Source organism: Salarias fasciatus, chromosome 14 (genome assembly GCF_902148845.1).
Source record: "Salarias fasciatus chromosome 14, fSalaFa1.1, whole genome shotgun sequence".
NCBI lineage: Eukaryota > Metazoa > Chordata > Actinopteri > Blenniiformes > Blenniidae > Salarias > Salarias fasciatus.
The window spans coordinates 29884031-29897939 of NC_043758.1; the positions used below are offsets into that span (position 1 = coordinate 29884031).

General features: G+C 43.0%; 1 protein-coding gene across 1 annotated transcript in view; it reads right to left on the minus strand.

Moving 5' to 3' along the window:
• nbeab (neurobeachin b) overlaps nt 1–13909 on the minus strand; it is a 251897-nt gene that overhangs the window by 129777 nt on the left and 108211 nt on the right. Inside the window, 7 exon segments of the mRNA XM_030109360.1 lie at nt 270–393; nt 478–559; nt 664–772; nt 2442–2534; nt 2930–3027; nt 3342–3404; nt 5158–5237. Coding sequence (XP_029965220.1) covers nt 270–393; nt 478–559; nt 664–772; nt 2442–2534; nt 2930–3027; nt 3342–3404; nt 5158–5237 — 649 coding nt within the window.

The window sequence follows — 13909 nt, forward strand, 5'->3', positions numbered from 1 at the left end:
ACTGTTTCCCATTCCTTTTTCAAACAGGGTACACTAGAATTGTTCATCAGCAGTATTTATTTGGTTATCAGAGAGAAAAAGTGATAATGTGGCAGTGAGAAGCTGTCGGAGAACCATCTGCTGCAGAACATGCGCATGTCTAAACAGGACTTGGCTTCAGCGTGAGACTGCGACACACGGCGGGAGAACCGTGTGAAGATTTCCCATCATCTCCCTCATACGTTGATCATTTATGGAGCGAACTGAGTCGAAGGCGACTGAAAGCTCACCGTCTGTTCTCTCGGCTATTGGTGAACAGCTTGATCATGTCTGAAAGGAAGAGCCGCCGCACCTCCATCAGCTCAGCGCTGGCGCTGGAGTTCTTCAGCAGAGTCGCTACCACCTTGAGAATCACTGATGGGGAAACGGGAGAACTCTCACTGTCAGCTTCACGGGACAGCGTGAGGAGAGGACGAGGCTAAAGGCGGCGGGGCTTACTGGGATTTTGAATCTTGACGGTGGAGTCGGGCTCCGGGTGAGGTTTGTGAACCACCTGTGTGCACACCTGCTCCGTCAGGATCTGCACCGGGGAGGCGGCGAGAAGACATCAGTCACACACTCGATGTATACAAAGACCAATGTCACAGTGGCGCCGGGGCGTCTGCCAGCGAGAGGCTTTGTTACCTCGTAAAGAGTGTTGTAGGTCGTCACAGTCAAAGTGTTTGTGTGCATCATGAGCCGCTCTCCCAGGAGAGTGAAGAGGCTGTGTGTGTGCATGATCTCCACCTTCCTCCTGCAGATACACACACACACACACACACACACACACACAAAATGGTAAAGTGGCTTGTTTAGAGCTCCCTAAGCCACTGAAAGGATCAGTGCGCGCCGTCAGCCTGCTTCCCTCTCCTCACCCACGGGGGAGCCCGGCTCCGGAGACGAGTGTCAGGAGCTGCCTGCTGTCATAAATTGGGGGAATTTTGTTGGAGGTGTGGAGGATAACGAAGTAACCCTGTCACCGCGTGGGAACAGCCTCCGAGATACGACACAGGAATACTCCAGGTGAATAGGTTGAGCAGTGACAAAGTGCATCTGAAAACAGCGCGAGGGCTGCTGTCACCACGCTCCGCTCACCCCGAGTCGCACTGCCTCCACACTGCTTCAGGACTTTCCTTAATAAGTTGACTTTTTTTTTTTCCCATGTACTTTGTAGAAGCTGGCAAATTGGACACTTAGGAGAAGAGTCGCTTTTCTCTGAACTGTATAAATATGGAAATTTGGCAGAAAAAGAGCAGTCTGATGATGCACGGCGAGCTGAGCCGTCCCAGTCTGTTCACCAGTGATATAAAGCAGGAAGAGGAGCCTCGTTGCAAATTTGAGAGAATATGAATCTCTTTTTCCCTGAATACACTTCAAATTAAGAGCTACAATCAAGTTAAAATGAAGGGATAACGGTTAAGAATATGGGAACTGCATGCATGCAATTCAGTGGAGAAAGATGAAATAATCAGTAATTATACAGTACAGCGGGAAACACATTCAGTTCTAAAAGGAGAAACCAGACAAGCAGCAGAACAATTTATCTGTAATTTTAATGATTACAGGTTGAGTAAAAACTATTGTAAGAAATAAACCTTTTTGCGGGGAGTAATTTCCGATCTGATCATAAATAATTAGACTAATGATGGAGAAACCATTTTGTCACGAAGCGCTGATTAACATTTTAGCCCACTGAGACCTGGAGCAACACGCACGCAGCTCGTTTTTCTAATGACGGCATTTCAGAGACCAACGAAAAACGCGAAGCACACCGATCCGCAGAAATGTGAAAATACGTCGCTTCCACAGATGCTCAGAAGAGTTGCGAACTGTCATGAAAGATGAATGTGAGTGTTGCTTCCAGTTTTGAAGGGTTAATTCTTTATGAGCTCAACTCATGGTGAGCTAAGACTGTTTTCACATCTGTAGCAGCTGTTTCCAAAATGGAGAAAAAAAAAAAAAAAAAAACTGGGAAAAGGTTTTTTTTTTGAAATTGTATTTAAAGCTGATGGTTTTTCCTCAACGTTGTGAACGTATCGCCAGCATTTAAACCCTGAACTCGACACACATCAGCGTCATCTCCCCACTGCAAACAGATGACATGATGACACTCCCATGTGTGGTTTATTATTCATTTCGCTCTTTGGGAATACAGTTTGTTCTACTTTCACTCTTTTCTCCAGTAAATTGATGGTTTCAGGGCTCACTGGGAAGAACTATGGTCTATTACAGTGAGTGCACCTCATCTAAAGTTTAAATGGTGCACAAAATTGTGAATCTGATGCAACAATGACCCCCATTTAATCTTAGTTAGGCAAAAATGCACATAAGGGTGACACAATGTGATATATGCTTGAATATAAAGCACTGAAGTGATCCTAAGACACATAAAACCATTGAACGTGTGACAACAGTTTACTTACTTGTGGCCTAAATGCTTGAGGAAGTACCCGAGGACCTTCAGGGACTGAACTCGAATGTTTTCACTCTTGGAAGACATGAGTTTGTAGATCACACTGGAAGACAGAGGCAGCAGAAAAACTGAAACGGGGTCTGATCTGGACAAGAGGAATAGATGAAACCGCTCTCCTTCAGAGTGAATTTCTATTAGCATTAAATGAAAGCAGCTGAAATCACAAGCGGTCCAACGCTGCGTGCATTTAGATTTCACCGGATTACACAGATTAAGTTTGATCATCTCACATTGTGAAATCAATATGTTAATATTCTTACTTTTCTATGCATGTTTTTTCTTTCCCTCCCTCACTGAACAAATGAATTATTCATGCATCACGCAGGCACACACAGCAGCAGCACAAGCGTTGGGTGCTTAGGTTTATTTCGTGAAATCACCTCTTCATTTTGTACCTGAACAGCGGGGAGATTGTGCCGTTCCCCGAGGGGGGCTTACCGTATCCCATTTCTCTGGTCAAACGCCGGGATCATGGAGGCCGGATGCTCAGACATGAGAGCGACCACCAGCTGCAGCACATCGTGGAGATTCTCATCCTGCGGACGCGAGCGGCAATTAAAAACAACGAAAGGTGCCAAAAGAGAGCAGGTGCATGGAAAGAATATCCTTTCTTTGAGCAGGCCGAGGCTGCTATCTGGACCTAATTCATGTGTCTGGCAATTATATTACCTGCAAAATACACCCCGGCCTCTGGCACACTTCAGAGCAACACAAAAGGCGATGACTGCAAAAAGTGCACTGGCAGTCAAAAAATATTAATTTATGCAGCTTAATAAACCTCTCTGAAGATGATTTGCGACCTTGGAGCCCCGGGGAGCAAAGTGGCACTCGACCACACTGAGACATGTACCTCGTGCATTGTTAGCAAATAGTTGAGGACGCTCTGCAGTTCATCCTCCTTCACGCCGCGGTCCTGGAGGGAAGCAAACATTGGAGAAACGATCTTAAAATCAATCATCCATCCATCTTCTATACTGCATTATTTAATTCAGGGTCGTGGAAAACAGGGAAGGCAGTTTATAGCATCCAGCACACATCCAAGAGCAATTTATAGTCATCAGTTAATGGTTTTCAGCTGGAGGAGAAAACATGCAAACTCCACACAGAAAGGCTTCTAAGAAGCAGGAATCATCAAATCAACACATATTACAGCTGAGCTTCAGTCTCTGCACAGGCTTCCTGCACAATCCACCTGAAAGCTTTGACTGGTCTTGAACAGAAATACATGTCAGCTTTACTGGTAGAAAATGAAACCTGCAGACCGCCAAGCTCCTCAGGAGGAGGTTTACTGACGGTTCCCAGAGTCTGAGGAAACAAGACGAAGCAGCTCGTAGTTCCCACGCTCCTCACCTGTGCAAACTACAAACTTCCTGAACACCCGAGGACTGCTGACACACACTTTTTCTTCTACACGGTGTTCCAATTAAAAAAATATTTTAATTATTTTATGCCCGCACCTTGAAGTTTACACTTTATTTATTCTTCTTTATATGCCATCCTTAATCACTTTGTGTTAATGATTTTCATCATTTTAATCTCTGAAGATTAAGATTCCTAACTGCCTTGGTTTAATGTATTTCCTTTATTTTCTTGCAAAGCACCGTGAATGGTCTTGTTTCTGAATGGTGCTAGAGAAATACATTTTGCAAATCCTGGATTCAGACTGGAACTATTCTCATTTGTTAATAAAAACTATTCCTCTAGCACTTGAAAGGATAATACATTTTCTCCGTAATGCACTGCTAAAAGCACTACAACAATAAGCCAATAAAACAAGACAATAACCAGCATCAGTTGACATCATGAAAACTGCAAAACTGAAATATTTTGATTAGATTTTGAAGTCTTGAAATAAATTTCACAGAGTAGGAGCCACAGTGCAAAAGGCTTCCCCCCCCCCCCCCCCCCCCCCCATGTTGATGAACTCAGAAATGAGTAATTAGTAAAACTCGGAACACAAATATTGTAATTCTCTTTCCTGCTCTGCCCCTTATGTATCCCTATTTTCCCCAACAGAACAGATTAAACAGCCTGAAAACTCGTGTTTGCCTAAAAACTCTGGCGCGGCGATCACGCATCGACTCCAACCCCGTTTTTCCAGCCCAGAGTGAAAATCCCCCCCCCATTTCTGCCACGTCCTGGAAAGCCTGTCGCACAACACGGTGGGCTAATTATCTGCAGAGATATGGCATGCTGGGATGTGGGCAGCATGCGATAACCCTGAAATACACAGCGAGGAGCATTAGCATATGTTCAACGTGAACTCCCGCACCGCATTGTTTTCATTAGTGATTCGGGTAGAATTTCTCTTTACAATATTTAAAGTTAATCTGTTATTGGATTGAAAACAGTGCTGACATTAGCCGGGGAAGCCACAAATCCGAAGTGACTGCAAATTACAATACACAAAGAAAAACAGCAGATTGTCTCATTTATAAAGCCCAGACGTTTGCTACCTTTACTTACACAATGAAATAATTACCAAAACTGTCATTTATTAATGGTCTCCTGAATAAATGATGAATTCATTAAACTTCTCCAGCACAGCTGGCTTTCTGAATTTATTAGGAGCGATGCAACGGAACGCTGTAAAGGACAATCTGCATATATTTCCTGCGTGCGGCTGTGCGAGGGAGCCGTGAGGCATGAAGGCAGGTGGGACAAACCTTCAGGATGAGCTGCTTGAGGAAGAGAAGCATGAATGCCCGCAGAGAAATGATTTCTTTCTGGGTTGGCCTCGGACCATCTGCAGTCGGGGAGAGAGAGAAAGAGAGAGAGAGACAGAGAGAGAGAGGAAATAAATATGAGAAAGGAAGTACAAGAAGCAGATAGAATATCTCCCTGTTTTCTCATGCCTGTTTGCTACTTTCATCTTGATTCTTTTTCATATGTTTTACTGGCAATTTTATGCTTGGCTTATTTTCAGAGGTTCCTTTTTGATGTTTCCTGATTGATAATGAAATGAATTTCTCTCGCTGTGGTTCCACTTCCTCCTTTGAGCTTGTGAGCGAACCAAACAGGAACACCTTCAAATGCATCCTCCTCTTTTTCTGGCTGCATCCTCCATCTACACATGAAGACATACAGACGGGCTCATCCTGTCAACGGAGGTGAGCTTGAGCATTAGTCACCACGCACATGATATAATAATGTTTCTTGACTAGAAAATATATATTATGGGTGAGCTGGTATATTTGCCTTTTGAATTGTGCTGGACGTTTAAAGGAAATGCATCTGAGGGATGAATGTGTTTATTTCAAACATAAAAAAATCAATCATTTATTCAACAGCCAGGAGGTTCAATAGTGTGTTGAAGAACCAAATTCTCCTCACTAGCCTGCCCTCACAGTGCTGTAAGATGAATCAGCCCCATTTACATATACATTGAATATAGAGATTGATGTGCAGGTTTATATGCACCAAGAATACCATCCGATTCAGTCGGTGGGTCAGTCCCATAATGCTCTGCACTGTGATGCTGGCAGTTTGTGATCCGACATCCAGCTTTGCCCATAATCCCATCAGCATCGCTTTGTTAGTTTCACCAATCAAGCCTGTTGTGTTTCTTTTGACATCTTCCTTGTTGAGTCTGATCAGGAGGAGAGGAGCTCCGTGTTTTTTTCATCAATTAATTGAAAACAGAGCGCAAAGCGACGTTCCAGACATGCACAAAGCTCCGATCTGAGGGAAGTGATCCAATGAGCTGTTTACACGCACTCTGATGGGATCGCAAACCAACCCAGATAAGTACAATCAAATCAGACGGCAGCGTTTACATGGCAGGATTTTAATTGGACTGACACAATCTGATTACTTATGATCCACTGAGACACAGCTATTAAAGCAAGAACCTCTACAGCTACAGATGAAATATGTTGAGGCAGAGCATCTCTGAGATAAAGATCTCAAAATGTGTGACAATAATTATCAACAGCTTTTTGTAGTTTGTGAGCTGCATTCTATAATTGCAGGTCATGAGTATCTGTTGTTACAAATAGTCCCAAATGAAAAAAAAACAACCCTTAAGTGTTCAGTGGGGTTGAAGTCAGAAATGCTGGGCGGTCGTCCCATCAGCTCCAGTCAATAATCCTGCAGGTAGTCGCTGATCGCCCCCCGCTGTGAGGCCAGCTTGTCGTCTGGCTGGATGGAGTTTGGTTCCCAGACAGAGATGATGCGTGTCTCTGAACAGCTGCAGGATTTCATCTCGATCTCTCTCTGTCTTGAAACCGCCTCCAGTGATGACAAGTCTAGTTTTTCCAGTGAGGGAGATAGATCCTCCGTTGGTCTCCTCCACACTGGCCCCCCGATCCAAGAGCCGTAGGCAGAACCAGGACTCATGGCTGAATATCACGCTGACAGGCCTCGGACTGCGAGCACCTCGGGGTACCATAGGCTCAAAACAAAACTCAACTGCAGCTGCAGAGAAAAGCTGCAGCATTGAAATATTAAACGATTTGGCTAATATTTTATACCCCAGCGCTCAACCCAAAAGCGCAGTGATGAGCTTAGATCAGTGTGATTGCCACAAAAGATCCATCCTGTCCCCCTGGAGGCCGAGCTGCAGCAGGCTCTTCAGAAAGACAGCCACTGAATGGCTGTAAATCAAGCAAATCAAATCAGAATGCAGGCATTTGCATAATTCCCACCAACTGTATTTAGTTTTACATGTTTAAGGAAAAATTGCAAATGATCTGGAGCCATCTGGATTATTAACAGTGTTTTTTTTTTTTTTTTTTTTAATCTTTGGGCCATCAGGTCATCAAATAACTGTTGATCTTTCACATTAGTAATTCAATCTCCATCACCTGCAATCCTGTACAGGATTACCTTTTAATTTTGTCGTATATGTTCGACTGTCAATTTTTTTTTTTTTTTTTTTTTTTTTTTACACTTTTACATTTTTTTATCTATATATTTATGTTCTGTGTAAAGAACTGTCTATAAATGGAGCAGCCCCTCTAATTTTATTAAATGAGACATGTAATGACAGTAAAGTTATTCACTTCAGTTCTGCTAAATTGTAACTAAACTATCTTATGCATTAGAAAGACAGTAGGGACAAACAGTTATCCATATCTGCAGAAGTGGATGCTTCTTAAAAGAGCTGAGTAAATCATGTCCAGTTCATTCACCTTACACGCTGCATCCAAACTCGGTGTGTGTGAAAGTAGCTGTGGAAGTCGTCCCAAGGTCACTTCATTCCCCCCCGCCCGCCCCCGCCCATCGGACTGTCCAACATCTCATTAAAACTACCCAGAGTGCCACATTAAGGTCACTGTGATTCTCTGCAGTGAAAGCTCACGGTGTAATCCCTCGCTGTCATGAAGCTCATTCAACATCTGACGAGCGGAGTCCTGTCAGCAGGTGTGTGTACACAGTGCAAATACAGAAGAACGCCATGATATGACAGGACTTCGATTAGCTGTCAAATCAAAGAGCGCACATCGCTCCGGCTGGCACAAGAATTAATTTCGACAAAATCAGACTTTGGCCGAGCTCCTCTGTTTTTAACCAAAAGGTGCTTTTTTCTTTTTTTTTTTTTCATGTTCACTGAACAAACAGCCTAATGGTCTGCAGCAACAGGCAGATCAATACAAGACAGAGTATTCAGTCTGGCACATCAGAAATAACAAGGTATGGCATACATTACCGCTTATAACAACACAAGCCCATTCTTTTAGTATCAGCAGCACTTTCACTGCACCAAAAAGGCTCCGTTTTCATAACCTGGCATACATTCATCCCATTCTTATTCATCCTGTGCAGACGGCCATTTATAAACACACCATGGGGATGTTTTGCATTAGCCGAGATATTCACCGATGGTAACTGGGTCAAGCACAAAAGCAGAAACATCTCAGGGAAATCTGGTCATTTCTGCTCATGCTCTCCTTCCCCCCTCGCTGCCCGGAGAAACTCCAGCCTTCAACTCTGGCGGGACAAATGGGAACAGAGCGGCGGTGACAGATACAACCGCAGCAGACACCTGACCATCCTGCCCCAACGGCCGGTCAATGCAATCAATGCTGGAGCTCCCCGAGGTGGCGGAGGGACGGCGAGAGCCGCCGTATCCACGACACTGATTAATAGAGGGAGAGAGGAAAACCCAGGGGAGGGGCACAACCTGACATGGAAAGGATGATAAGAACATTATTACCGCAGCCACTGCATCTAAGCTATTCGCAACCAATTATGCTCAGCAGCTCTTGTTTCTCGTTCACAGATTGCTTCACTTCCTGCATCCCAAGGGCACGGCGAGGGAGGCTTTATTGAAAAACGATTTATGTCCGAGGGATTAATGCAGGAGTCTTATTTCATTGTAGGAGGAATGATACTGAAGCCGCGACACACTCAACAACATACACGTCATATACATGTAAAAACCGAACAAAGTTATTTTTAAGTGGAAAAAGAAAGTCATCAGCAAAAAATTAAAATGATTAAACTAATTGCAATCATGCAATGAATTCAGTATCTGCTTGTTTGCTTGATTTGTTGGAGATCCTGCAGATATCTCAACTTCAACACACTTGATCGTGGCTCTTTATCAGGTTTTCTGCGTAAACAGCATTTTACTACAGGACCAGGAGAGCCCACCATGAGTTCAGAGCAGATCTAAATAACATATGACCTCTGGACGTTCCTGAGGTCAGGAAGACAGAATCAATGAAATCTAAACAAACATGGATTAACAAAGATTTTTATGCTTTTTTTTTTTCCTAAGTAGATTTTAAAGTGATATGTAGTTATTTTACTCATGTAGCCTCACCTCATTTCTTAAGAGAATCAATGCTGAATAAAGAGTTTTCACCAAGACGTGAAAATTGGAAAGTTCAAGCCAGGTGCTTAGTTTACTGGCAGTAGGTCGCTCTGCGCACCTGGGACAACTTGAACCATCGTCACCAGATTTAAAAAAATCAAACAAGTTAACTGTTGTTGGGCATAAACAGCCACTTATCAAACTATTATGCATTTTTGTAATAGACTTATCGATAGATTGAAGTTGTTGTTAGTGTCATCCCTCTGAAAACGACAACAGGTGCAAAACCTGAGGTTTTCAAATGATTGAGTTGTTTCTCAACAGAATAACCAGAGAACAAGATGCAGGTGTTCGTCAAATATCTGTATTTAGTGAACCTGCTGTTTTCCGTTTGTGTGCAACAACCAATAACATAAAAATGGCTTGGCCTTTTTAAATATAATAAAGCTGAGAATGTATTTTTGTCAATAGTACAAACGGATATTATCACTGCTGTATTAATAGTTTGCCATTAATGTAATAAGCTATTACAGAGAAAGAGTACTATTAAAAAAAAAAAAGCTTTTTAGCAGAGTTTGCTTATGTAAAAATAGCTCTACTTGATGAAATAATCAAGTTCATTCACTGAGGGTACATATTAGGAAACGCTGTCTCTTAATCATGATTGAAAGACAGTATTGTGCTGTTTTCTTAAACTTCTGGCTCTAATGCATCTGGAATGGTCAAAATTATTTACATCACAGTCAATTATTAGATTAATTGGAAAAAAGCTTGGACGCCACTGCTTCAAACTGAAATAACTAATATCTGCCAAACAGAGGAACTGGAATGAATGTTATAATGCTACAACGGGTTATATACCTCATCATTAGAAAGTTTATGATAAGCTAAATTATGTAAAGTTTGATTTCCAGAGTTCTGACATTCTACTGCCTCAGTTTGCTAATTGCTGTCTAAATAGTCTTTTCAGAGAAAGTTAAAGGCGTCAGAATGAAATCCAGGAAACATTATTCATGTCAGGAGGCAAAAGGGGGTCAGTGTGATATGTTTCTCCTTCAAGCTGCAACACACTGTGTGTGTGTGTGTGTGTGTGTGTGTGTGTGTGTGTGTGTGTGTGTGTGTGTGTGTTCTCGTATTTCTATCCTTGTTGGGGCCAAATGTCCCCACAAGGATAGCAAAACGTGGAACGACGTGCCTTGTGGGGACCTTTTTCCGGTCCTAAGTAGGAGAAACAGTGTTTTCTTGACCATGTTGTTGTTACTGAAAAAAGTAAAAGTGCAAAAACATTTCTTTAGGGTTAGGCTTTGTTGTGGTGTGGGTTAGGGTTAGGGTAAGGGTCAGGGTTAGGGGCTAGACATGAATGGGAGTCAATGGACGGTCCCCACAAGGATAGAAATACAAGACTGAGCGTGTGTGTGTGTGTGTGTGTGTTCTAGTCATTACCAAACCAAGCTACAGTGTCAGATAATAAAATGCAAGGCTGTGTTCGTGACACGACCTTGTGCGGAGGAGGAAATCTTCGAGGCTTCAAATGAAATCATTTAGAAGCACCGTATTGATTATGTAGGATGGAGGCAGCAAAGTGTTTCAGGACCTCCTCAGAGGGTTTTACACCATTAGCTATGAGAATAATCACAACAGGTGTCACTGTTTTCCCTTTAACTCCGACATGGGAAGACATGCGTGCACTCACCTGTTAACAGCACTGCGTGTCTTACATGAGATGAATCCGTCAGCGTGACGGCACGTAGAGAAATCAATTGGACCGAGGGCCTTGATCAGCTTGTTCCTGTGAAGCAGCTCTCCACGTCTGTCACCGGTGATAAGACAGCAGCGGGCCGAACTGACTGCCGGCGACTGACTGGGCGACTGCGGCGTCCGTCTCATTACTCATTATTTAGTGAAAGTGAGGGCGAGTGGAGACGGAGACAAAAGGAGAGCGATAGAGATTGAGACAGATTGCGTGTTGGCTTGCGGCTGAGGGGACCAGAGGAATGAGCACCTGTCTGTGAGCGCCGCCGCCGATTCTGCCTATGACCCAATGATGCATTGATTTAATTTGATAGCACTCTGTATTAAGACCTGGGGAGAAGAAAGAGAAGGAGCCGGGGGAGGAGGGCCGGTCTAAACGTCCTCTCTGTGTCCTATAATTGGACGCTCCATTATCTGCTTGGCTATCTCCTTTTCTGTGTGATTCTTTGTTTGGTCTTTTATTTATTTTTTTCAGTTTAGAAAGACAGAGAAAGTGGGACAAAAAAAAATCCAACCTGACAAACCTGGAACTGATCAATGAAACCACGGCCACTGTGAAAATTATGTTGTTCATTTAAAGATGTCATCTCTGGGATCTCATCCATTTTCCAAACCCATTTACAATCAGTGGGGGAGTCAACAACAATCAGTACCTTAATTACACGTCCAATTCCAGCCCACATTTTGGAAAAGTCTAACCGGAAAACAAAGTGCAGGAACGTGGTTAATAAATTCAGTCTGCAGTTCAGGAATGTTTTAGTACACTTATCTGCAATTAAGAAAAAAAATCCATAGAGTCTCTTTGTGTCGAGCAGTTATTAATCTATAGTTTGTCAAAATGTAAACAAAGGAAGGAGCCAAGTGTTTGTTTCTGCTTCTCCAGAGTCATTTTGGATCCATAGCAACACTGTAATAAATAACACTTGGACTGTAAAACAACATCAAATATTTAGCTCTGCTGTTATGCTTCTACATTGTTCTCCTTGTTATACAAGTCACTGGAAAAATGCACTGACAAGTGACTTTCTCTGTGGAGATTTACAAGTTAGAAAAGATAAAAAAGCAGCTAGTTGCCTTTAAATTCAATATGATTTACTGATGAGCACATAGTTGTATTATTGTATTATGTCTGGTGTTATATGTCACAGTTACAGCCTGTGGGCCAAAATCAGGCTGTCAGCGGGTCCCGTCTGGCCTCACAGCTCGGAAAAATGATTTGACTGGAACTTTTTTTTACAAGTTCTACAGAAAACTTCCCATTTAAAGAGTTCCACAGGGTTTTAGTGACAGTCGAGGCCATAACACAACAATCAAAACCAAGCAGATCAATTACAGAGCAGAGGCACCCATTTACAACATTTCAAGTTTTTGTTCGGAAAAGTTTTGCATTGTAGTCCATGAAATGGAGCCGGACACTCAGATAGACATACGACCAAGTTATATTCCTATTTCGGTGACTCTCAGCTATGTTTGGAATTAATTTGATGGGCAGTTTGGCTATCGATAGTTATTAATTATTAAAAGAATCAGGACTTGGGGTCTAATTTTATAATAGTAATCAGTTACAAGCGTGATACTGTCGTGTTAAATGTAAGAACATTACAGTAAGAAATGACTGAAAGTGAACTGTTCAAACATCCGATGAAGGAAACTCATCTCAGCGTTCAGTTATTCGAGTCATTACGCAAAACCCTACAGCCGCCTACAAGTCAAGGATTAAAAAAAAGAGGGCGGTAAATCAAAAGCTCCTCTATAGCCTTTTGCCCGCTCCTCGCCGCGGGAGTTCAGCGCACTGCCCGCTTCCTGTCTGACCCGCCTCCCCCCCCCCCCCTTATCTCATCGTCCTTGCTAAGCTCACAAACACAACCCTGAGATTCTTGATCTCCTCTCTCTCAGGGCAGCAAATCGCCCGGCAAAAAGGTGGCAATCTGCTGCTTTCTGGCAGCGGACCACGGCCTCAGACACGCTAATGGCTTTCATCCCAGCCACTTCATACTCTGTGAAAGCGCCGCCCTGTACCCACGCTGTGGATGGCTCCGATGGAGCCAGCAGAAATAAGTCATCATCAAATTATGGGGAGATAAGATCTACCTCCCTGGCTTCATAAGAGGATTCCCCACATCTAAATATACTATTGAACAAAATCAACTTCTGAGCGTCCAAAAAATGATTTGACGGAAATTAAGTTATTAGACAAATACAATTAATTGTCTGAGAGCATCAGCTCTAGACAGGTTGAGCCTGATTTGCATATCATAGGGAGGAATTAAAGGCGTTGAGCAGGTCGATGGAAAGTAATTAATGTCAAGAAAAGTGAGAATGAGCGGCCCGTGGACAAGACTTACAAGTTCGCTTGCTGAGCACATCACTTTAGTGTAACAGCCCAATAATGCAGGGATCTCATTAGCCAATCATAAGCAACCAAAGGCGTGCTGACACGGCAAAGACCTCCTACTGAAGTTCAAACCAGGCATCAGAAAGACGGAAACTTAAGCCTCTTTGAGAGTGGTGAGCTTGTTAATGCCAGTAGGCTGATTTCTTTTTTTTCCCCCCACAAACTGCTGATTTACTGGGAATTCTACCAACTGCCTTCAAGGTTTGCAAAGAAGAGTCAAAAAAGAGAATGCTCACTGAGCAGCACAACACAGGAAACTGTAACTTAAATAGCCAACCATCACACGATATTCCAACGATCAGCTCATATCAAAGCTATTAAAACACTCTGAGTGCCACTCCTGGCTGTTGAAATCAGAAGATCTGGATTAGAGTTCAAAAGATCGGAAAATTCTAGCCTGGTCTGATTATACAGCAGTCTTTAAATGGTGGAGTCAGGAATTAGTGTAAACGACATAAATGAAGAATCCATCCTGTTGAACAGAGTTTGTTCAAGTGGTTCAGTCAGTGCG